We start from the raw sequence: 26,871 nt of genomic DNA, 5'->3' as shown, positions 1-26,871 counted from the left end.
AAGTATTTAAAAAATTAAGTGTTTTTTTTGTTCTTTCTGTTTCAGGATGTAGCCTTCATAAATCCAGCAAACGTTGTCTTCGTCTACATGCTAGTAAGAGAGCTGGTCCACGGTGACGAAGTAGAGTCTGAGCCACAATTACAGGCCGTCGTATTAACCTGTTTATATCTATCATACTCATATATGGGTAATGAAATCTCATATCCGTTGAAACCATTTCTAGTCGAAGAATCGAAAGAACGTTTTTGGGATCGTTGTTTGCTCATTGTAAACTCCTTATCTAGAAGTATGTTAAGGATAAATTCAGAGCCAGCATTTTTTACTGAAATATTCACCGAATTAAAAGCTTGCGGAAGTAACGGTGCTAATCTACCGCCAACTTCGGCTGCCTGACCCCCTTATCCGCCACCGCCTCAACAACAGCACCTCCATCAACAACAGCAACAACCACAACAACAACAGCAACAGCAACAGCAGCAACAACAGCAAGCATCACTTATGGTCAGACTAACATTGGGCCAACAATCTTCGAGGCCTACCGTCCTATGAACTGTTTTCCTGTTACTCTCAAGCCGATAGCCGTGGGCCGCGGGCTTTCGATGAGTTCAAAAAAAATTTAGCAAACTTTTCTGACATAACTTAATACTACTGTACTTTTTTTTTGTCATTTTTGCAAAGAATAATGTTAAAGCGTAAATACTTGATGGTTAAATTTGCATTTTCTTCGTTGATAATTAATCACTTAGCCAATAATTTTTTTTTTCTTCGATTAGAATGATCACGAAGATAATCGATCTTTATTCAAATCAAGAAAATCGTCTTCCGTTACGTTTCAGTCTGAACATCTATTCCCTCAGTGCCTTCCTACTGTGGGCATTTATGCAGTTTCCCTTCTATCTCCTCCCTTGTTTTAAATTTATCTTTTTCCACATAAAGACGTAAAACGCTTTCATGCACAAGATAATTTATCGAACTTTTCTTGGGATAATTTGGAGGTAAATTTTTTAAAGATACCTATTTTCTTTTGTTTGACCGCTCACTACGAATTCAAAGGTCTATTGTCACTCCTTACTAGTACTTGGGCGGGTTCCTACACTCCTTCCAGGCCCAGATGTAGACAAAAATTCCAGGAACTGAGAGAGTGCGTAATTCCTATCACAGCACCGGCTAGTTTCCCAAGGAGATGCATTGTAGTTTTCAAAATCTGCCATCATGCACTAAACCCAGTCTTTTCAGACACCCTCTGAAGAAGATCTGTTCAAAGCCAGAAAGATTGGCGCGCAGAGTGGACCTCCGCATAGAACTATTCCTCCTTCTTCAACTACTTACAGAGATGGCCCGATGTATGGCCAGAAAATCGATCATCACGTTCCCCACCATGACGGCCATTCCCATGCCACCCAGAACAAGTGGGTAATTGTCTCTGTCCCGGAGTAACTTTTACCAGACAACTTCTCATGGATTCCGCAAGTCTGGTAATCGTCATACTTTGGTTCAATAAATTCATGGAGGCGCTAACTTTATACTAATCTACGAGATCTCGTAAAAAGATCACACTGAGTTACCACAAGAATCTAGTCAGTCATTGTAGGGTGTCGAGTGTAGGGATGAGATAGAATTCTGTCAGAAGGCCGCTAAGCCAATTAAATCTCGAGGCTTCTCAATAACGGAGTCTTGTAGCCAAGGAGCTTGGATTTTGGGTTAAGCCAGTGCACCAAATCTTGATCATATTTGCATATAGACCGCCGAAGTGAACACATCTCCTCTTTCAGCGTTTACCTCCAGGCTTGACACATTATCATGATTCTTAGGGAGAGAAAAGTGATGTCATACTAGACAAGATATGTTTAGAGTGTCTAGCTACAGAGGAGGATAGACTAGACCACCCAGCATCTCCTTAAGTCTTACTGAAGAGAATTTTTCAGACATTATCTTGCACATTACCTTAAGAACAATTTTAAGTCTCAATATTAATAGCTATTAAGATTTGCCAGCAATTCTAAACTCGTGAAAAAGAGAGGAGAGATGAATTTTAATAATAAAATTTTGAACATGGTACTTATACGTGATTTCATTTTTTTCTCCAAAGATCATTTATTTTAATAATCCATAATCATAACTTTCATTCTATAATAACAGTAAATATTTACGCATAACTAAAGTAAATAAAAGAGTATTTGTAGTTAAGTGTTGGTTTAACTGTGTGTATGTGTCCCATGTCTTCCCATTTTTTTGTTATGGGATACTTAGACAGGAAAATTAAGAAAATTCAATTTTAACTGAATTTAGAAATGGTGATATTAAATTTTTAAAAAAACTGTCCTGCCATACCCACACATTATAGACACACAAATATTTATAGATTCAAAATTTAACACGACAGGAAGTGAAAAAGAGAGGAAATATTTCAAGAAAATTTAAATTTTCTGATTTTTTTTTAAATGCAAATTTAACTAATCATCTATTTTACCAAATTTTTAAAAGTTTCAGGATTTTTTTACACAAAAAGAAAAATTAACAACTTTAAATTAGTTAACTAAAACGTAATATCGTGTTTTCTTCTTTTTTGCGTGGCGAAAAATTTTTAATCACGAATACGTTTTGAAAGTTAAAGTAACTTTTTTGAAAGAAAAATTTGGTTCTTTTTAAAAAAATGAAATTTTTTTTTTTGGGGGGGGGGGGAGAATTCTTACGATAGAATAATTGCAGCGAATTTTTCCTGAACACATTGACAAATAAAAATATCGATTTTTCACGATTATTACTGTGTTTTTTTTATTGCTATTAAATATTTTCATTGTATAATCTTAACACATTATAGCAGCGTTTCCCAAACTTTTTTGACCGCGGCCCGGTACGAGATTTTAAATTTTTTCGCGACCCACCTTATAAAAAAGTTATTTGTTTGTTTATTTCATACACAAAAATTGCAAAATAATTATATAACAAAAACATAAGTAATTAAAGACAATCCATTATCTTCACTTAAAACTTGAAGGTAAATTTTGTTTTACATATTTTGACCTTAGTGCGAAGGATATATTGGAAAAGTTTTATGAGCTAAATGTGGATACTCACTCGCTCTTTGTAGATTTTAAAATGGCTTATGATCGGATTAGTAGAGCTGGTTTGTTTCGATGTATGAAAGAACTGGGATACCCGAAGAAATTGATTCGGCTCGTCAGAATGTGCTTGGCCGGCAACTATGGGCAGGTAGCAATCCAAGGGAAAACCTCCAGAGAGTTTAGGATAAACTCAGGTCTGAGACAAGGGGACCCAATGTCACCGACACTGTTCAATATAGTGTTGGAAACTATTGTGAGGAGGTTGACAAATCAATTTGAGTGGCAATCTTTACAATAGAATGGTGCAAATAGTAGCTTATGCCGATGATGAGGCAATACTGGGCAAGGTCGCAGCAGGAGCTGAAATTAGCTTTTCTGGAGCTGGATGTGGCTGCGAAGGAATTCGGTTTAGAGGTTAATAGCGCAAAAACCAAGTATATGGTCAATACGAGAAGAAGAAGAATATTCCGGAACCTACGGGTGGGGGAAATATTCTTTTGAAGGGGTTAAAGAATTTAAATACTTGGGGGCAGTTTTAACCTCTAATAACAGTGTTAGAGAAGATATTTGCAAGAGAATCGCAGCCGGTAACAGATGTCTCTGGGCGCTGCAGCCAGTTTTCAAAAGGAAATGCTTGTCCCGAGCCATAAAGTTAAGAATATACCAGACTACCCTGTGTCCAATCGTTACCTCGCGGTTCGGAAGCGTGGGTATTAACCAAAGCGGACGAACAAAGGTTGTGCAGGTGGGAAAGAAAAGTGTTAAGAAGGATTTTCGGACCTGTAAGGACGCAGGATGGCTATAGATTCAGGACGAATCGAGAAGTCGTTGAACTATTCGGTAAGCCTGATATAGTAGCCACTATAAAGTCTGGTAGACTACGATGGCTGGGACATTTGCACCGAATGGAGGAGACGAGAGGTCCCAGGAAAGCTTTATATGGACACCCTGGTGGAAAAAGGCCGAGGGGTAGGCCTCGACTAGGATGGTTGACCGACGTGCAGGAAGATTTGGAAGCCCTTGGTCATCAGAGATGGAGGACGTCGGTAAGAAATAGAGAGAGGTGGAGAGCTATAGTGGCTGAGGCTCGGGTCCTTCATGGACCGTTATAGCCCTTGAGTGAGTGAGTGAGTGAGTGCGAAGGATGATGTTGTTTATCATCACATAGTAATTTCAAATTAGGACTTGATGATGTTAATTTTATTCTCAAATTAGGTTCGACATCCAATCTGTTTCGATACCTTATTTTTTAAGTACACCAAGGCTGAGAACGCAGTTTCACACGTATAAGTGGTGACAAAAGGCATTAAAAATTGTATCGCTTTTTCGCTTACGCTTGGATATTCCTTTTGACAGCGCAACCAAAAATTAATTAGTGGTACAGTTTCAAACACTTTTTTAAGATCGGTGTCGCATGAAATTTCAATTAAATTATCAACTTCTTGTTCACTAAGATTAAGCATTTCTTCCTTTTCAATATCGACAGGAAGGCACTGAATGCTGAATCGAAATCAGCCAATCAGAGCATCCGAATTTAAATGGTCCGGTAGGAAACGGTGGTAAAGGATTGTCACCTGCAGTACTTGAAAAAGTTTCGAAAAATATAAATAATTTAGAGCAAAATGTTAATAGATTATTTTGTGTTTTTACAATTTTTGCCACGACCCAGCTGAATTTTTCTGCGACCCGGTGCCATACTTTGGGAAACGCTGCATTATAGACTAAAAAGATAATAAGACCCCGGAAACTGGTTGTTTAAAACCTTAAATTGTTATAAGCTGCTTTTGTTTGTTTTTTAATTTTATATAAGTGTATTATATAATTCTTTAATCAAAATTTAATTTCTTTAATAGCTGAAGAACTTTTAAGCGATTCAGGGCAGAAAAAAGATCAGCAATTTCAGTCATTCTTTTACTGAAATTGCTAATTAAAGGTAAAATAATAAAAAAAATTAAATATTTCCAGAAATTGATATTTGTTTTGGTTTTCTACTTCTAGAAGAAAGAAAAATTGAGTATATTACAGATTTTAAAAACAAAATCTATGAATTTTATAGATTAGATTGTATAGTTATGGAGTTGAAATTGCAAAATTTTATTATTAAAATTAATTTAAACTAAAAAGAAATATAAAGTGTGAAGTTATTAAAATAAGGAATTTTGAAAAGAAAAAAGTATTTTGTGTTTTTGGTTAAAAGTCTTGGCAACAGTGAAGTGTTTTTCTTTTTTTCTTGAAAATATCGCTTTTGTAATCTATATTAATCAATCTGATCTATAAGCTTTAAGCTGTGTTCTAAATTTTTTTTATTTATTTTTTAAATTAAATTAAAGTTTGTAGTTATTAGATTTTCTTTTTTTTTTCTTTTTTCATGTAATGAAAAATCATTTTCAATTTAGAAAAGTCAAAAAGATTAATTAGCAAAACAAAAAGAAAGAAAAGGTGAACTACATGTAGCTAAAAAGACGAAATTAAAAGATTAATGAAAATCAAAATAATAAAAAAACTAAAAATCCCGATGTTCAAAAGTACTTTTGAAAAAATAAAACGAAAAGATTTTAAAGAAATAAATAAAATAGTGCCTAAATAGTAAAACCATTTTCCCCTGGAAAAATCTATTTCTCATAGATTATTCTAAAAAATATTTTGAGACAGAGAGAGAGAGAAAAAAATGCGATTAAAATGTTTTAGTTTTTTGTGATTTGTAGTTTGATTTATAGTTGTGTTTTCTTTGTTATTTACTTTTAATTATCTATTTTAATATATATATCTGTTTGTTCATCATTTTGGTTAGATTAATTCGTTTAAGGAAAAGGTGTCATTTCTGTAGGATAATGCGATCATACTAGGACTATTCTCGAAGTCCAAGGTATTTGTTCGGTCGTGACCGGCCAGTTTGGCTAGCGTCCGCCTCTCGCGAGTCAGCCTCGCGCCCGCGCGCGTACTAATGTACACATCCGCCTTAATTTCCTTCTTTCTACATATTTCTTATCGCTCATTATTATGTTATTATTTTACACCTTTTTTATCCTCTCAAACTTTCTATATTAACTTGTTGTTTCCGCTTCTATTTCCTTTATTTGTTTTTCTATATTCTAAACCCTTTGCCCCACTACTTCCTTTGAACCATGTGGTCACCTTTCTAGTCTGGGCAGTTCCCTGCTAGTCCTTGCTCAAGACGCCTCTCGGCTCACGCTTTAGCAACTCTTAACGCATCTCAGCCCGCTTCACTTCCGCTGACACCTAACAGTACGCATCATCCGCATCTAAACGCCTCTCCAGAATATCGCGTCACGCATATTCCACCGCTTATAGTGCACTTATTGCACTATTCCCCCTTTACTCTTCCGCTTACCTCATTTCCACTTCCGCTACGCCTCTCTGAGCCTGAGCCCAAATATTGCCTCCCTTTCTCAGAGCTCAACACACACACACTTACATAAACATATACACCCGCTTCCGCTCCACAGCTTCCTTTCCTCTCATCGCTTCTCAGGCAGCTTATCAACATACCTCACGCACATCGCTCCTTGCAAAGGGTAAGTACCTTCCCCTTTTTCTTTTATTTCTCTTTATTTTTTCTATTCTTCTTTGTCTACTATTATTTCGTACAGCGCCCACTTGGGCACCTTAGCATTTGGGTGTAGGCGGCCACGCGCGCCTACAGTATTCTCAAGGAATGGTAATAAAGCCCTTGAAATATCTATCTTTAAAATCAGTCCCTGACCTAATCATGAATCTCGTAGAATTTATTTTGTATGGCAACGACTAAAATAGATCCTAGAGACTCGTAGAATTCCCCTCTAACACCCTGGTACTTACCCAGACGAACAAGAGTGGACCCGCCCCCCCTCGGGAAGTGAGGAGAGCCGGCATATGGGGCTGTACTCCCTAGAGCTTTGCCTCCTCTGCCAGAGATCTATATCCTCCTTCAACACAAACAAAAATTTTTAGAAAAGAATGGAAGCCGGCCATCAGGGTTATAAATTAAGCATTTCCTAGCACCAAAACTGCGTCCCCCCCCCCTACTAAAAAAGCTCCAGGAATAATATATCACTCTCCAACTCCTGGGTAGTTTACCCAGGCTATCAAGAGAGGCCCTCGGAAAGTGAGGAGTAACAACAAGCACCTCGATAGATGGCCAATTAGCACTCCTGACGAAATCCCTTAATTCTGCTTCGAGTAAGTAGAAACTTAGGGGTGCCCATGCTGCAATATTTTTTGTTAACATTTTATCTAGGCGAGACAGTAATCATCAATGCTCTTTCTTAAATTCCTGGCAAATAAAAGTTACTTCGTGGAAGTAACCGCTGCCTATGATGCTGCTACTACCATAACTATTATCCGCTTCAATTTTAATGAATATTGAAGCTTTGGCTGAGTCCAAAAACAAAAATTGAAGGAAACGTTGCTTTGTCTAGTAAACCTTACAAACCAGGAAGGTAGGTCTGTCCTTAATTGTTCGAATATGGATAGTGTAGCGGGAAACGGGGTACCACTATTTAGATCAATGTGTCTAGGTTTAGTGCGTTCTCTCAAGAGGTGCGGAGCTCAGGGATAGGTTGGAATCAGGAAAGCTAAGTGTCCCACAAAAGCCCCACGGTCCCGCTCCAGCAATACATAATGTGTACAAAATTTGGTCCTTCCAGTCTCAATCAAGTCCAACGACTTGTTTACTCTTCTTCCCATTCATGTCCTGCACCATGACCTCCTTGTTCCCCACCGACTCTAAAGTTGTACCATCTCCCGTTATGCCACAACTCCTCTCAAACTCCTTCCTCTAGTCAACTTCTTACCGCAATTATTAATAAAATAAATCGAAACTTCCAGCCACCAATCCCACACGAACTTTCAATGACCTCTAAAGAGAAAAGAAGATCGATTGCTTTTATTCTTTGTGTACCACCAAGAGAGCCCGATGAATGTGAAATATTTTCAGGCAATTTTGCATATAGAATAATTTTTTTTGTATTTTCTTTCAAAAAAAAAGGGAACTGTGATTATTTTAGTTTGCGTATTTATTTTATTTGAATATTCATGTTTGAAAACTAAAGGAAAAGTTAAACGGAAAAACTCTAAAAAGAAATGAAACCAAAAAAAGGGTAGAACTTTAAAAAACTATGATTTACATTATAACAGATGAAAATCAAATTAAGTAGTCATACTTATAAACAAAAACGATGTTTATATGTATAAAATATATATAGTATAAAAACAAATGTGTAAATATTGTTAAAAATAAAAAAGTAAAAAAAATTAAATAATTATTAATAAATTAAAAAAGAAAAATTGTTACCATATAATAAAGTAAATAAATTTTTAGTCGAAATATTTGTAGATTTATAATAAATGAAGAAAAAAGTAGCTATTTCTTCTTTAATAAAGAAAAACTAAATTTGAAAAATAACATGTAAAGTTTTTCAAAAAAGAAAAAAGAAAATGACATTATAATAAAATATTGAAAATTGAACAAATGAAAAACTGACTTTGAACTAGATATATGAGGAAATATCTTGAATAAATATAAATATATATTCCGTAAATACCATGGTACGTACATATAATAAATTATATTTACTTTTATCATAATATATATTATATGTAAAAAAAAACAGATATGTATTTGTTTACTATTATGATTAATTTTCATCTTTTCTCATAGTTATTTTGTTCTTAATTTTAAATTAATGGAATAAGGCTGGAATTGTGCAATATTTGGGTAAAATTAAATATAAATTTCCACATAGTTTAGGTTATATGTTTAGTATACTTATATTATTACAAAAATATTCAAATGAGTGAACTATCTAGTCAGCCGAGAACTGCCCATATATCCACTAATATCGAGTGTTAAAATATAGAAGGCAGTGAAGGCCAAAGAAAATAATTTAATTTTTATGCGTTAACATATTACGTATAAATAAATTATAGTTAATAATTTTAGGGGGCTTGTTATTAAACGTTATTTAAGAGTGTTCTATACGTTTTTGTTCCCTTTGTTTTACTATACGTCTTTGATCGGAAGTTTAATGCTTTAATTTTTGTTTTAAAAAATAAAGGAATAAATAAATCTTTATTTTACAAGGTTTATGCCATCAAACGATCGCGAATTGGTTTGTGATTTGTAAGAGATTTGCATCCACAAAGTGAGGCCGATTCTAACCTTAAAACGATTTCTAACTGATAGTCTGCTAGTATTAACTGAACTCTAATCTAGTTTTATACTTACATGGAACCCGCACACTAGACTGAAAAGACAAGAACACAATAGACGATACGGACAACTACGAAGACTGCTAGGGCGGAGATCAACCATGAACGTACAGAACAAACTGACTCTATACAAGACACTACTAAGACCCATCTGGACCTACGGAGCTGAGCTGTGGGGCTCTGCGAAACCTTCCAACATTCAAAGAATCCAATCCTTTCAATCTAAAGTCCTTCGGCATAACCATACATCCTAATCCCATCGCACAAGCCTTATCCACAGCAACCCATCCCGACAGTCCTCCACGACGCCTGAAACGACGTTGGCCCCGTGACCTTTTACCTATTTCCTAAACTTCCTTCCAACCCCTAGAGAGTTCCAGTATTGGCTGGCCCCTCTCAGCATGCCTTCCCGATTGTGGCGCTGGGTCCTCGGATGCAGCCTACAATCTGTGCATAACTAAATTATGACCTCATTTACTGGATGTATATGTATACAGGTTGTAAATAAATAAATATATACAATAATAAAAAAAAAAAAAAAGTTTTATACTAGCTTGAACTATTATGAACGATCAGAGCTGGGTGAAGAACCATAATGTAATAATACAACTTAGATATGGTCACTTCAGACAGTTACAGCATTGCCCACAAATCTACTACTTTTGAGGAAGATGTCACCTACCTCCAGCCCGTGGTCTTTAGCACTGCACTAAAATCCAAACTTATGCAATAGATCATCCACTGTTAAAGGTTACCAATTGTTATAAATATTATTAATAAGAAATAATGTTTACCCAAAGCAATTTTGTAGATCCATTTTTGAATAACCATTTTTTAATATGTAAATGCGCTGATAAAGTCACCGAGAACTAAGAAATCGTACGAGAAAACTTCAAAAAAAAATAAATAAATAAAGCACCTATTCTCGAAGAAAACCTTACAGTGATTACCTAAACCAGTGATGGGCAAAGTACGGCCCGCGGGCCAACTCCGGCCCGCGAAAGTATTTAATCCGGCCCGCCGAGGGTCCATCGACATGGATCTCAATCATAAACCATTATTATTTTATCAAATCTAAACCTCACTAACCAATGCAAACCACTGCAGGCCCCAGAAAACACATGCATCGCATGGGGCCTGGCAGATGATAGCCTGTTGTAGGTTCTGTCAGGAGGAGGAAGAGGAGGAAACGGCACTGCACTGGTGTTGTGTCAGTGTGAGGGGCTTGTCTGGGCTAAGGATGTTACTTCTCGGAAAAAGAAAAACCAAGGCCTGAGGAGCTTTACCCAAGAGCCGCTCTCCAGCATTAAGAGTCTGATTAAAAGGACGGGTCTGGAGGGTGAGCTTTAGAGTGAGGGGAGCCACAATAGATCCAAAGGGGTCGCAGTGGCGTAGGCCTTAAGGGCCGCCCTATTGGAATCTCATCTTATCTTAACCAATTCAAAAATAATAAAAATATCAAATTAATTAAAGTTTCAACCATCCGATCAAATTTAATTGTCGACCCAAATAATTTAACTTAATAAAAGAATCTCTTAAATGAAATAAATGTTCATTACCGGTTTGTCCCTTCGTTATGTCACCTGATCACTTTTTTTTTAAGTATAAAAATGTAAATAATATAAATATTATAGTGTAATATTAATTAATTAAAAGTGTCATTAATTAATTTATTGTTCTTAATTAAAAAAAATTATCTTTTAATTAAAATAATGTAATTATTAATTTTAAAAAAAAACATTTGAAATTAAAAGTAAATTAATTTGTGATAATTGTAATTAATTTAAAAAATAGTTTCAGTAAGTTTGTTTGTCAAATATTTAATTAAAAAACTTTTTTAATAATTATTTATTTTTTAATTAAAAAAAAAAAAAATTGTATTCTTCCATTAACAAAAATAAATAAATATTTGTTCAAAAAAATAAAAATAAATTGCAAAAAAAATAAATACAAAAGAAAAAAGAAAATTGGGCCTTCAGATTTTCCCACTGTGGTGATTCAAAATCTGTGATGTTATTAACAGTGGTTTTTGGATTTAAGTTGTAAAATACAAATTAATATCTAACTTTAAAAATAAAAGATGGATTGATGTCAGATTTATGTTTCCTTAAGGTAACTGCAACAAAGTAAATGAGAAAGAAACTTGAAAAAAATTGATAATTAAAGCTCAAATGAACTTATTTTGGATATACTGATGATATTAATGTATGTAATATGTATGAGATATAATATGGACAAAAAGTATGTATTATTAAATAAAAAGCAAAACATATAAGATACGATGAGTTATGTGTTTAGTTGATAATATTTACTTGGTAGAGTGCAGTTAAGATAATTTTATTAAAACATATATATTATAGTAAATATATATATAAAATAAATAAATAAGACCGTGTAATATATTATAAATACATATTAGGATTATGATGTTATTAAACATGATTTTTTTGTCAAAAGAAAAATTTGGAAAAACAAAAAATTAATGGAAAACTGATTATATTAGAAAATTAAATATGGCGGCTTCCTCTTCATGTTTTTATTAAATAAAAAGAAAACCAAAAAAAAAAAAAAGAAAAAGAAAACCTGTTTTAAATAATTTTCTACTGTCTTTATTTTTCCTTGAATTTTCTTTATTTTATTTCTAGCACTTGGAACTGTCCAGGATGCTAAAAGATCCTGAAGGATGTTTTCAAGTATAGGCGCATCTAAAGACCATTTAAAGAATGAACTCCTTTTGAAAATGCTATAGAAATTGTCAATTAAAAGAGCTCGAACTCAAAAAGGAGTTATCTACATTTTTTTGCAGAAAATGTTTTTAGTGGCGCCCCCTATTGTACGGTTCAATTCTAAATCTTTTGGTGCATAAACGAGTCTTTATGCAGGCTCCTTTATTATTACTTATTCTCTAACCTAGGTTAGATTTGGAGCAAAAAAATGAGTTTTCTACTGCAGATAACTTTCTTTTGCTCCAAACAGAAAAGATGACGCAATCAAATTTTTCATTAGGTTTATTTAATATTTATATTAGGTAGATATTATTATATTTCTTTTCGACAGGCATAATAATATATCTAACATTCACTTCGACAAGACACAAAATGCCACTTAAAAGCTCAAAAACAAGAAATCCCGTTGACTAAAGTACTTAATATGTACTCGAAGTTTTACTGAAAATTATGATTTTGGTGCAAAAAAAGAGTTAGCTGCCCTAGAAAGGAAAGAGTAAAACATGCCCTAGAAAGTTCAAATTGAGCCCAAAAGGACCCCATCACAATATCCTTACTAATCCTTACAGCAGACACAACATAAGGAATACATCTTAAAGCATATTTAGTTTTTTCTCCTTACTAAAAATTTTTAAAAACTGTAGATAACTCTTTATTGCACCAAGCTCTTCAATTGTAAAGTAGAATTCAATCTCTAAGTCAAGATTTAATGGCCTTAACTCTCCAACATCTGTATAAAGCATGAATCTATCTAACAATCCAGTTAAAATTCTCTAATCTTAATTTATTCATGAACACCTTAGTATTGGCCAGCCCAACCTAAGGCTCCGCAGCCCAGAGGATCTGGTGAGGCACCCTAAAGTTGTACTATTTCTAATGTTAACTACAGAAACAAGGACATCTTTGCACGATATTTATGATATGAGTCTCCAAATACCCAACTCTCAGCCATAAACGGTCTGCGTACTAAACAATAACATTCAATCCATTGTAGAACCATTTCTCCTTTTTCCTACTAAAAAAAACAACCCTTGTGAAATATTGTCAAGAGAACTAAGATCATCCGAATGTCCAATCGGCTTTGTTGCAGTAAACTCCCGCGAATGGCTAACAAAGAACTATTTCCGTCTACCTCTAGCCTGTAGTTCCACCTTCTTTTTTTTGGGGGGGGGGATACAACTATTAGTGCCCACGTTGGATGTATTCCTGCGGCATTAAACTAGGCCGTAAATAGTTTAGATCCCATTGAGAGTACTATAGGATCCCTTCCAAACTGGGCAGATTGTCAACTCATTGCGCTTTTGTCCTAAAACTTAAATTGGTCCATTCATTCAAACATTTACTATCGTCTTGTTGCGTTAAATTGATTGTAAACATTCATTAGAAAATGGAAAGCTTTACACCATTAATTAAAGAGGAAAAGTAATAGATAGAAAATAGGGAACGGTTTCCACCGTCTGTCTATACGTGAGGCGTTGGAGGTTTATAAAAGCCAACAGGAATTCGGATTGGCTAAATGTTCTTTATCCACTCCTTATTATTCTGTACAAAAACCTAGATTGTCAAAATTTCTTCCCTAAAAACGTTTATAATCTAATTCATGAAGCTTTCAAAAGAACAATTCAATACAGGCTTACAGTTAAGCCTTTTGACAGACAATAGTATTTCTAAAACCATAATCATACATCATTTTAATTCATTATGATCATTTTACAACAATATATTGGGCTAACTTTAGTTATAAGGAATAACTTTTCAGTTTTTCATGACTTAAAGATGTCACTAGCTTTTATTTTACTTAGAATAATAATATAATTACTTTATTTTAAATATAGACTAATATGAAACACATCCGTCTGCTAGAGATCAAAAGAAAAACAAGAATTACATTGAAAAATATGTAAAACAGAAGTTGAAAAAAAGAGTCGAAGAAAATTATAATAAAGAACAGAATAGTAAAACAAGAGTTCTAAACGAATTCTCGACTAAAACAAACATAAACACATTTACCGAATAAATAACAGTTAACTTACTTCAGAAAATGGTGTTTAAGCTATTACTAATCGTCAAAAAGATCAACTAATTCTTTTCGATTAATCCCTGCATATGTTTAATTTTAAATTGATCAAAGCCGATCAAAGAAACTCAAATACCTACATCACTCAATCACGAAAGAAAATCGAGATTCGCACGATGTATTTCAGATAGTAGAATATTAAGCATTTGGCCATGAAGTGGATATTGTCCTCTCTTACCCAACAACACAGAGGGAACAGCTCAAGCTCATAAACCAAAACAAGATTATAATTCCAAGCAAATAACACAACTCTTTACCTTAATTAACGATGGCAAATTCAATTCATTCACAAACCTGAAACGTTTCTGTTCGTGGCGATTCCTAATTCAAGATGAAAAGTACTCGTACAATTCTAAAAAGATTATTCCACATGTTTAACAGCTAAGTAGAGATGTATCCATTCTTCAAAGTCGAAAGATCAGGAATGACCAGTTATTTCAACTGATTAAACCACCAATTGATTACCTCAAGAGCGACAATTCAAAGTAATCTACTTCTAAGTTGATTAAAAGAAGTACTTTTCAACAAAGTAAAGCATAAAATTTTTTAATCAATTCCTAACTTTGTATCACATGTATTGCACCATGAAATAAACTTTATAAGATGGAGGTTTTTCCAACCGTAACATCTGACGAATGTCACCTAGAGATTACAGCAATGAACTAGGGATCAGGACTAACCTGTAGCTTTAGAACCTCGAATTGGTAAAAATGTAATACCTCTTGGATAACATGAATGTTTAATCTAAAAAATTTGTATTTATTTAAGCCCGTCAACATCTAAAGTCATTGGCGCCCGAAGATTTTACCAGTGCACTGCCTGTCATTTTACAGGGTACTATTGTTGCAGATAAATACCGTCTAACACAGATCAGTGAGCTGCAAAAGGCACCTAGGAAGAAAACAAAATCAAAGGGCCAACAGCTGTTCCGACCACAATCTCCGCGTTGGGGTCCAGTATACGATAACCACTAAATAGACCACTTCTCTGTCCAATAATTCATAAACATTTCATTCAGAAACTTACAATGGTGGTTATACTGTAGTCGCTAACTACAAACGGAATAGTAAACGATAGTAAAGGAGAGAGAATTCTCAATTAGATGTCAAACAAAAGCAAAACACTTACAATAGCTATTTTCTAAACTTGTACTTCCAAAACTGGCCAATCATAATATCATTAACAACCAATGGCCTATAAAACTAATGTAGAAGAAAGAAAATCGCTATTGGTAGTCAAACTACAACAAATTACTTATTTTAAATCCTTTATTCAGAACTTCTACTTCCAAAAATAGCAAACGTTACTTGTACTAACTACCTACGGCTAAGAAATCGAATTTACTAGAGAGAAATATCACTATTCCTGCCCAAAGTAAAGAGAATTTTCTAATTCAGATGTTTCATACTGAACTTGTACTTCCAAAAGTGGCTAACTTTACTTGTATTAAGTACCTGTGGCCTAAAAATAGAATGAAAAAGAGAGAAAATTCACTATTCGTGCTGAAAGTACCGAGAATTTGTTATTATGAATGCTTTTTCCGAACGTATACTTCTAAAACTGGCCAACCTTACTCGTATGAACTAACTGCGGCTAAGAAATAGAACGCAGTGGAGAAAAAATAGCAATTCGTAGTTAAACTAACAGAAAATTCCTATTTTAAAAGTTTTCTTTTGGACTTGTACTTCCATAACTGGCGAACCTCACACGTATGAAGTACCAGTGGTTTAAAAATAGAATTTACTAGAGAGAAAGATCACTATTATTGCCCAAAGTAAAGGGAATTACCTATTTAAAACCCTTTACAATGAATTGTGTATAAACCCAATTCAATTACGTCCTAGCTATTACGTCCCTCACATGTATGAAGTACCAACAGCCTAAAAAGTAGAATATAGAAAGAGAAAATTCACTATTCGTGGTCAAAGAAAAGGGAATTTTCTATTTTAAATGCTTCTTTGTGAATTTGTACTCCCAAAAGTGGCCAACCACACTTGTACAAACTACCAGCGGCCTAGAAATAGAATTTACTAGAAAGAAAGATGATAATTCTAGCCCAAAGTAAAGGGAATTGCCTGTTTAAAATCATTTATTCCGAACAAGTATTTCCATAACTGGGCCAACCTCACTTGTATGATCTAACTGCGGCCAAGAAATAGAATGTAGTAGAGTGAAAATACCCAATTCGTGGTTAAACTCTTATTTAAAATGCTTTTATCTGGACTTGCACTTCAAACACTGGCCTACCTCACTCCTATGAACTAACAGCTGCCTCGGAATAGAACATAAAAGGAAGAGAATTAATTTTTTGAAGTCAAACTAAAGGAAATTTCTTTTTTTAAATGCTTCTTTGTGAACTTGTACTTTCTAAACTGGCCAAGCACAGTTGTACGAACTACCAGCGGCCTAGAAATAGAATTAACTAGAGAGAAAGATTCGTGCACAAAGTAAATGTAATTGTTTCTTTCGGTAATTATACTTTCAAAACTGGCCAACCTCACATCTAGTATGAACTACCTGCTACTTGCGGCGAAGAAATAGAGTGCGGAAGAGAGTAAATTCAATATTCTTGGTCAGGCTAAACAAAATTGCCTATTTAAATTCCTTTATTCCGAGACAAATACTTCCAAATCTGGCCAACCTCAACCTTGTGATCAACCTGCGTCCATAGTACAAAATGTAGTAGAGAGAAAATTCACAATTCGTGCTCAAAGTAAAAGGGATTTCCTTATTCAAATACTTCTTTTTGAACTTTTACTTCCAAAACTGGCCATCGTTACTTTTACTATTTACCAGTGGCCTAAACATAGAATGTTGAAGGGATAAAATTCATTATTTTTGGTCAAACTGAAGGAAATTTCCTAATCCAAAGGTTTTTCTTGAAATTTTGCTTCCGAGACTGGCCACTTCACTTGTATTATCTACTAGCGGACAAGAAATAGAATGCAGTGGAGAGAAAATCTACAAATTGTTATTAACTAAAGAAAATTTCCTATTTTAAATGCTTTTTTGAACTTGTACTTCCAAATCTGGCCGACTTTTCATTGACTAAGTACAAGGGGGACTTGAAATGGAATGTAGAGTATAAAAATATCACAATTCCTAAAGAAACTAAAGGAAATTTCCCATTTTAAAAGTTTTCTCATTTTCCCTAATTATTTTACACTTAAACCTGTAGTTTTTCAAACTTGTGAAACAGATTATTGAAATCAGAATTTAGTTTATAAAAAATTAAAATTGACATACCTTACAATCTTGGGCGTTCAACGATTATTTTAAATTCAAAATATGTTTTTTTCAAATAACACTGCACTAAACTCGGTTAATAAAATGATTTTATTATTATTGCATAAAAATTGTAACAATAATTAATGATAATAACTATTCCGGATGAAAAGAATACACTTTTAAATGACGGGTTTTAAAAAAATCACCAATTTCAGAATAAAGATGGCTCCTCTAAGACGGAAAGTCCTGAAATAGAGTATACAAAATATTAATTGTAATTCATTTATTTAGTTTGTTAGACATAAAATAATAAATTAAAATAAATAATAATATTAAAAAATATAATCATATACAAATAAATATTTAATTTTTACGAAAGAATAATTTTACAGTTTCTTTCCGGATTGTGTGATCATATTTGCAGTGAACCCCTGAGTTGATCGTGAACCGTGGCGAGCTGAAATTAAATTTGATTTTATGTAAGTACATTTAATCTATTATAATGCCTTAAAAGTTATGTTAACTAAAAAAAAAAGATGTAGTTATAAATGTCTTAACGTGAAATATAAATATTTAACATAGGATATGTTTATGATGTTCAATAAAATGGATTTTAAGTGAATTTAAATGGGGTTCTAAAGATTCAAGATGGCCAAACAAAAATTGCCATCAGTATTTTTTGAAATTTAAATAGAATCTCAGTTAGGGCAGTAAAAAAACATTAGTAATTCTAAATTAAAATAAAATTTGATTATTTTATCAATGATTTTCTTTAATGAATTGCCCCAAATTAATAGAATTTTTGTTCCTCAAAATTCTAAAAGTTGCGCTTTAGACCGTTCAATATGATTCTGTATCTAAATAAGAAATTTACTTTATTTAGACAAACAATAACATTAATTGACCAAAAATATTAACTTCTAAGTCATAATTGAGATGATTTATGATACCATTAACTGTAAGTATAAATTATTATTAAATTCTATTGAACATTAATTATGGAATGACGTCACTAATTGTTAGATCTCAGTTAGAGAGAAGATATCCATTTTCTTGCATACATTGGAATTAATTTGAAGCATCTAGGGCAATTAAACCCTGAGTAATTTGTGGATCATTAATTATCAAACATACCTGGTTCAGCTTGACGGGGTTAATAAATGCCAGAAATGGTTGTTAACTGGAGAAAATTCCTATTTACAGATTTGGTTTCTAGTTTTGTGGAAACGAATTGTTGTAGCTGAAAGACATTCTTGATTTAATCCAGTAAAAATTTACTTCGAATGTGTTTTATTTGATAATTTTCCATTGTCACATCATTTCAATAAAATGCCTCCTTACATAAAAATGGTATAATCAACAAATAATGATTTATTACATAAAGACGTTATTAGAATTTTTACAACTTACCTTGCTTTCTATTAATTTTACAACAAAAGCTTGACTTAAAAGAAATCTCTTACTGAGTTCATTTCTTTTTTAATGTGCTTACAACTTCTTTAATTAATAAATTATTGTTCACAGTTTGCCGCGAGTGTTGTAAGTGCAGTGTATTTTGGTGGAATTGTTGGTGAGCTGCATTCTAACCTCTTCCAGAAATATGTGGTAAGTACCTCTTTACAAGAAATAACCTAGAAGGCTAAGATAAAAAAAAAAAATCGTTTCACATTTTTAACTACACTTTACACTATCAACTATGAGAATGAATCCCCTAAGAATAGCTTTTAATCACTTCAACACTAGTTAATTTAAGCAATTTGTTCTTGAATATTTTAAATCATTATTACAAAGAGTAATTCCTAATTAACATGTGATAACACGAAATCCTCTAAAAGGTTACCTCGTCCACCATGAAAATGATCAAGTCTCACTCAAGTGAGAGGTAGATATCGCCTCCACTCTGTTAACTTCAAATAATTTAATTAAACTATTTCATACTTTTTAGGAACAAACTTTTTATAACTAAAATCTGATTGTATGATTTTTGTACAAATAATTTTGAAAATCTTTTGTATTTCTCTTTTTTTGTGTGTGTGTGTAAAGTTTGCATAATTTTAAAAATTGAGGTTGCAAAGAGTTGAAATCAGCTGAAGTTTATTAATTGTTTATGTTAGTTGGAACCGAAGTATTTGTATTGTTCTTATTAGTGATGGGCAGAACGAGTCCGTCTTTGGACTCGTTGGATTTGAATCAGTTCCAGGGTTGGAATCGATTCCAACAACTCGTTCACCGATTCCGGTCTCTGTACTTACCCTATGCATTAGTAAAAATGTCACGCAATTTATTAAAAAATATCATTAAATGTTAGCTTTCCCAGTTAATAACAAAACTACATTTCTTTAACACACATTGAGTACTATCCCTAATTTCCAATTGCACTGATAAATATAAAATTAACAACGTAACACAAAAATTAACATAAAAATAGACTAGTCAATTATAAAAATTAAAGCAATGCTGTTTAGTCATTATCTAGCTTGACCACTGGAAGACTGGAGTTAACGTGCTTCAAGAGGATCCAAGGTAGAGAAACGGAAATGGGTAGGAAATTATTCCCATAAAAAAAATTCTAACCCTTCAAGCAAAATGATAATTACTCATAAATAAAGAAATATTTATTTACTAGGACTTGTATATCAAGCTTTAAAAATATTATCTTATTATCTTACGAAAAGAAAAAGCTGTGTGCTTAATCTTTAACATAGCGCTGGACACTCTTATTCTTATCTTCATTGGGTAAGTTTAACCGTGTACATGACCGTGAGACAGTCAAAGTAACACTGAGCCAAAATTTAGTATTACCTAATTGGTTTACTTAGTGTAGTATCCCTCCCACTCTATCACCAATTTCACAAACATTCATCGATTGGAAATAATTTTTAGTTAAATATTCGTTTTATTTGAATACAAAAAACATTATAACGCTTTCTTAAGATGATTTTAATTTTTAAAATTTGTTTTTGTCCATTACTCTTATATAATACGAAGAATTTCAAATAAAATATAATATACAAACACAATGATCTAGTATGCAGGTGGAGTCAGTCCTCGTTACCATAGCAATGGAACCGTTAAACAACTCCGGTTCCAGCTCCAGCAATTTCTATTGGCTAGATTCAGTGAACGAAAAAATGGAACGAGTCCGGTTTCAAAAGGATTTAAATCACTCCGGATTCGACTCCACCAACTCCAGTGGATTTAACCAATGAAAATGCTAGAGCTGGGCCGGAGTCGTTTAACGGTTCCGTTGTCATGGTAACTACGACTGACTCCACCTGCACACTAGATCATTCTGTGTTTGTATATTATATTTTATTTGAAATTCTTCGTATTTTATAAGAGTAATGGACAAAAACAAATTTTAAAAATTCAAATCATCTTAAGAAAGCGTTATAATGTTTTTTGTATTCCAATGAAACGAATATTTAACTAAAAAATATTTTCAATCGATGAATGTTTGTGAAATAGGTGATAGAGTGGGAGGGATACTACACTAAGTAAACCAGTTAGGTAATAATAAATTTTGGCCCAGTTTTACTTTGACCGTCTAGCTGACATGTACACGTTCAAGCTTACGCCAATGAAGATGAGAGTAAGAGTGTCCAGCGCTAAGTTTAAGATTAAGCACACAGCTTTTTCTTTTTGTAAAACAATAAGATAATATTTTAAAAGCTTGATATTCAATTCTTAGTTAATAAATATTATGAGTAATTATAATTTTGAAGGGTTAGAATTTTTATGGAATAATTTCCTACCCATTTCCGTTTCTCTACCTTGAATACTCTTGAAGTAAGTTAACTCCAGTCTTCTAGTGGTCAAGCTAGATAATGACAAAACTGCATTGCTTTAATTTATATTTGACTAGCCTATTTTTGTGTTAATATTTGTATTACGTTGTTAATTTTATATTTATCAGAGCAATTGGAAATTAGGGATAGTACTCAATGTGTGTTAAAGAAATATAGTTTTGTTATTAACTGGGAAAGCTAACATTTAATGATATAATAATATAATAAATTGCGTGACATTTGTTCTTATGTTTAATCGTTCCAAACCTTCTGCTGCCTCATTTTCATTTTTATTTGCCTAAATTTTTTGGGGCGGGGCGGAATCACTTTTTTTAAAAATAGGGATTTGAATCAACTCGTTCCACCATCGGACTCGTTCCAATGGAACGAGTCCGCTCAAATAGCCCATCACTAGTTCTTATGATGAACTTTTCAATTCAATGATTCTCAATGTTTTCTTGAGTTCAGTAAAATACCCGAAAGATTTTCAAGGATTGGTCTAGAAGTAATATAAGTTATTATTTATTTTAAATTCATCTAACAGAAAATAAAATTGAAGGAGTAATTTGACTTCTTCTTTTTCTACGTCTCCTTGAATGGCCTTTAGATTGAAATAATTTTTTTTATTAATTCCAATCTGTGAATTTTCTTTTTCACCACACATTTGCTAAGACAGACAATTCAGCCTAAGTTGTCTTCTTGATCTTTGGATTTCCTCATCCATCTTTCTCGAGAGTTGTACAGGAGTTCATATCGCAAAGCTAAGTATAATCTGTTGGGATGTTGGGCTCGAAATAAGCCTTAGATTTTGTTTAATGTTTTAATTTGAGACCTTTAAAGAATGTATGCTAATCTGCTCCTGTTATGTCATCTATTTGGTAAAGCCCATCTGGTAAATAGGACTTCTTTACTTTCTTTATTATTATATTTGTTGTTTTAGAATAATAATCGCCCATTTCCGATTTTTACACTGGCGGTTCCTGTCCACCTATATTCCCCTTCGAGTCAATATTTTCCAAAGTTCTAGGACTCACCAGGTTGCTGAGATCTCGTGTCAGATAAGCTTCTTCTCAATTTCATAATCCTAAGGAGATGCCGTTGTAGGATTATCCTCTAACCTAATTTCATTCTTTTCAAAAAGCTCTACCTCACCTTTTTCTTCTTTGCTTCATGTCTCTTCATTTGGTGAAATATCTTTATTACCTTATTCTTTCTATTCTTCTTCTTCTTTTTATCAAACCTCCTTCAATAATCCATTTACACTTGCCCCTCTTATGTTAGTAGCAAGAGACTTCGTGATGACTTTAGGTTTCTTCTCCATGAGTCAGCAAGATTAGATTAGATTAGATTAAATTAGGGTGGCCTCAAGGCCTGCGCCACCGCGACCCCTATGGATTTATTGTGGCTCCCCGGCTTTAGAGCTCACCCACCAGACCCGTCCGCTTAATCAGACTCTTAATTCTGGAGAGTGGCTCCTGGGTAAAGCTCACAGGCCTTGGTTTTTCCTCCCCGAGAAGTAACATCCTTAGCCATACGAGCCCCTCACACTGACACAACACGTGCAGTGCCGTTTCCTCTTCCTCTTGACAGAACCTACTAAGGCTGTCTTCTGCCAGGCCCATGCGATGCATGTGTTTTCTGGGGCCTGCAGTGGCCAGTTATTAGGCCTACAATTATCCTTATAGCCCCACGGCCTTGACGGATTAATTCTGCGGTCAGCCTAGTCAGCAAGATACCTACCTACCTTTGTCTAAAAAATGAAATTCGTTATTTACTTTTAAAGAAATCGTTTTATGCCAGAGAACAGTATGAAATATTCACACTGCACCTCGCGCCCGGTCACATTTACTTCGAATTTATCTGGTGCATCCTCATTTCTTAACAAACAGCAACTCCTAGGTATTGCAGGAAAAAAATAATAAGTAGAAATGTAGGCAGGCTTATGGTATTTACAGCCTTGTATGCACTTCAACCATATATTGTTCAAAAAGGCTTAAGCCATAGATTTTTATTGTATGTGCTTCCATGTAAACTTTCTTTTAGTTTTTATTTTTCAATTTTTTGCTTTTCAAGAACTTAACGGGTCAGAGAGGGAAGCCTTCCACTTTACCTTCTGCACTTACCTCCCTCCTCGCTTAAATTCCTTGACTATTTATAGATACTTAGTAAAGCAAAGCCTGTAAGCCCCTCCCGCAAGTTGCGTTACAAGGAAGAATCAAATTATTTCCTTAACACTCTACGATACCAACGCATTCTTACGAAAAGTATTTTTAACAGCATAATTACAAAACTAAATTCAGATAATAAATAGTAATTTCTAACCAATATAGCTTACATTCTACTTTAAACTCATTAGAATTTTTTTTCATGACTATAATTATATCTTAACAAGTACTGATTCACAAATTTTTTTTATAAAAAGCCATGAATTCACTGTTCATTCCAGATATTTGACCTGTATGTACCTAATGCTTGCAAATAAGTGCTATTTTAAGCATTACCTACCATCTAGTGGTGATCTGAAGAACTATAAAACTAAACGTGAATCACTCTGAATTACCTTTAAAGAATTTTGATATGGAAAACGTTAAGCCAACTTAACAACTAAGTTTAGCTTACACAAAATAGTACAATATTGATTTAAACTGCAGTTTACAATTTATATTTGTGGCTCCCCTGTACTTTTCTTGTTATATAATACAAAGGTAGACAATTGCATTTTTACAAGTGCTATTTATGGAATCTTTTCTGCAACAATGGACTGTTTTAGAGTAATTTTTCCCCATATGGTCAGACCATTTCTGTGGTTAAGTAGTTATTTGTGTGGTTTGAAGGTGTCCTTTAGCAGATTATGTAAGAAACTGGTACAGGTCAACGTTTTGTACCTAACTGGATCATCTTTGACCGATCATCTTTTTTAATGTCATCTTCTGAGAGAGGGAAGCTGCTTAGCTTAGTCCCTCACTAATTACATTTTAAAAACCTTTTGAGTTCCTCCAGTTCTTCTCTATAACGCCAATTTTTAAATTCTCTCATATTAAATTGCTTGTTAACTACAACCGGTGAACTAGAATCATAGAATGATGTTTAGAATCCAAGCTTAGGAAAAATTGTCCTCACTCCATGATGTCTACACAGCTTGTCCAGGAACCCAGAAGAACTACTGATACTTTTCTGAATTTGACACCCACTTCTCATACTTTCATCAAACTAATTTCAGTATATCAACAAGTCCTAGCTGCCCTTGCCTGAAAAGATGAAAATATTGACCATCTTCAACAAGAAAAGGCATCATTCAATCAACCCAATCATCCTCAGCCTCGCAAATACCATCATTTCACCCTTAAGAGCTCCAGATTATTCCTTTTTGTTTAAACCACTATCCAATCCCCAATTGTAGATACTTACTTTCATCTTGTACGATAACGTCAGGTGGTTGTGCCAATATTCTCCTGCAATTTTGAAATTTCTATGATTTCCTGGTTTCTTTGTTTTTTTGCTAACATTGACCAAGTTTTTCTTCGTTTCATTGAACTAATCTTTATTTAATGAATTACCAAATCAATCTCAAAAATTATGATGAGTTAGTAAAAGAAAGAAACAGTATTTAGAATTCGGTTTAAAAATTGAGTGCATCAAATAATTTCTGATTTGTTTTCTTAGATAAGTAACTACTTAATTTCAAAACATAACTTTGTAACAAGTTGAAAAACTACGGTCTTTAGAGTCGAATGAAGGCTTAAATAATTAAAGTGAAACCTTTCTTACTCTATCATTCTGTCTCTCTCTTATTCTCTTGAAAGTTATTTAAATAATGAAACCAAAAAATTTCGAAATACAAACTATCCAAGACTTAAGGTTCGAGACGATCCAAATAACGTTTTTAAGATTGGTGCAAATAACTGTAGAATATGCAGAAACTGTACCTATTTACTACAATAAAAGAATTTGCGCGATTGCAGACTAAATTTTTGAAACCATAAAATGAATTCTTTCATCGTTTATTTAGCAACCCAGTTAAGCGTAAATCCCTTATTAGGCCAGTTGTCACGTAGGGCGCAGAAACATGGTATTTATCACAGAACGACTGCCGCAAGTTGACTGTATTTGAAAGAAAAGTAGTAAGAAGAATCTGTGGTGCGACGTTTGTGAATGGCCGATGGAAGTGCAAAACAAATGAAGAAGTTGATGCCCTTTTAAAAAAAGAAACAATTATTAATTTTGTAAAAACAAGTAGATTGAGATGGGCTGGTCATGTGGCACGAATGGAAAGGGAAAGAATGCAAAATAGGGTACTAGAACTGGTGTTATGCGGGAAAAGAAGAAGAGGAAGACCCAGAGGCAGATGGAAGGATGAAATTGATAGGGACGCCAGGAAGTTGGGAATAAGGAATTGGAAGCGTGAGGCTCAGGATAGAGATAGATGGAGAGAATTAATTCGGCAGGCCAAGGGTCAGACAGACCTGTAGTGCCAGGGAGTTAGTTAGTTAAGCGTAGAATTTAGTTTTAAAAACCACCCCACAATGTGTGGAATTAAAATCAAGACAATGGCGTGTATACACGTTGAATGCAGGAAAAAACAACCATAAGTTTTAAAACGTCGTTAATAGTCACTGCAAGCGTATTTTTCTGCAATCTCTCTCTCTGTGGGGCTTGAGATTACCAGAGCATTTTGTGCTCAATCAAAATCCTGCACCACTTCACGTATGCATTGCTCCTAGTTAACTAGGGGACGCAAGAGCTTTTTGAATTCTGTGCAAAATGAAATCATGCTAGTACTGTGAGGTCTGAATCTCTATCTAAAAGGTAAAAACGGGCATTGCACAAGGGTTTGAGAGCTTTTATTTGTGTGAGGTAATTCCCCAATCTCTCTAATGCGGAGACCAAACATGTACCAACCACTTATCATTTGGCTGTCTCCTACCGCAGTACTATTGGTTAAGATAAAGGAAACATCCCATCAAATAATATTCTTATTGTATTCTTATTAAAATTTCGAATTTTTTTATAGTTAATGGCAATTTTACATTTTTCACGACGAGTATACACGTCAAACGCACCGAAATAGAGAATTGGTTTGACGGGTATACAAGTCAAACACGCTTAACTGGTTAAAACTATACGATGGGAAGTTGAAGGCTGTTTTGCGGCAGAGTTGGTTAGGATGGATCATTAGTGCGGATAGGAGTCGGATTTGGATGAAAGAGTACACTGAGACTGTAGAAGACTTTCGTGGAGGTAATTGATAGTATAGTCACTCGTAATTATTAGGAATGGATACTGAGTTCTCTGGAATGACTTAATATTACTGCTAAAGTCCTAACTCCTGGATACTCGCGTGCAAGTGAAATCCGGTGACAACCACGATATGAAGGAGTCAAGTTCATCTAATCGTGTGAAAGTAAATAGAAGTCTTGAAAGAAAGACATTTTTTGAGTTTTGTTTGTTCGTACGAAACAAAATTAGTTGTGTCCAGAATAATGGCGAGCTAGTTGACGAAATTAATCCAAGCAGTACGGAGTGGCAATTTTATAGTTTTCACAACGAGTATACAAGTCGAACGCACCGTAATAGAGATTTGGTTTGACCATGTACGAGACGTCAAACCACGCTTAACTGGTTAAATATTGTCCAGAAATTATTTGTTGCTATCAAGGCATGTTTAAGAAGATGAATTCTAAATACAAATAAAATCAATCAACAAAAATTATAAATAATGGAATATGCTTTTATTTTGTATTTATTTATTTATTTTTAACGTGCACTTAGTTTTTCCA

At 33.8% G+C, this 26,871-nt stretch overlaps 1 protein-coding gene and 1 long non-coding RNA gene across 3 annotated transcripts in view; one reads left to right on the top strand and one right to left on the bottom strand.

Moving 5' to 3' along the window:
• The window catches only part of Cdk5alpha (Cdk5 activator-like protein), a 94,285-nt gene extending 82,928 nt beyond the window's left edge, over positions 1-11,357 (top strand). The window contains exon 2 of the mRNA XM_074136325.1: positions 46-11,357. Within this exon, the coding sequence (XP_073992426.1) occupies positions 46-393 (348 nt within the window). The 3' untranslated portion in view covers positions 394-11,357. The remainder of the gene's footprint in view (positions 1-45) is intronic.
• The window catches only part of LOC141458410 (uncharacterized), a 105,348-nt gene extending 85,985 nt beyond the window's left edge, over positions 1-19,363 (bottom strand). Inside the window, exons 1-5 of one of the 2 annotated variants that reach the window (XR_012460932.1) lie at positions 19,147-19,363; positions 18,717-18,945; positions 18,441-18,642; positions 17,697-17,763; positions 17,325-17,552 (exon numbers count right to left, since the gene is read on the bottom strand). This is a non-coding gene — a long non-coding RNA (uncharacterized lncRNA). Of the gene's footprint in view, positions 1-17,324; positions 17,553-17,696; positions 17,764-18,440; positions 18,643-18,716 lie in introns of both variants that reach the window. The other variant, XR_012460931.1, reaches the window with a different exon arrangement.
• Positions 19,364-26,871: the final 7,508 nt, after the last annotated feature.

This window comes from Rhodnius prolixus, unplaced genomic scaffold (assembly GCF_049639745.1).
Source record: "Rhodnius prolixus isolate KJV_2025 unplaced genomic scaffold, Rpr scaffold_5, whole genome shotgun sequence".
NCBI classification, from domain to species: Eukaryota; Metazoa; Arthropoda; class Insecta; order Hemiptera; family Reduviidae; genus Rhodnius; species Rhodnius prolixus.
This window is presented reverse-complemented; position numbering and strand designations above follow the sequence as displayed.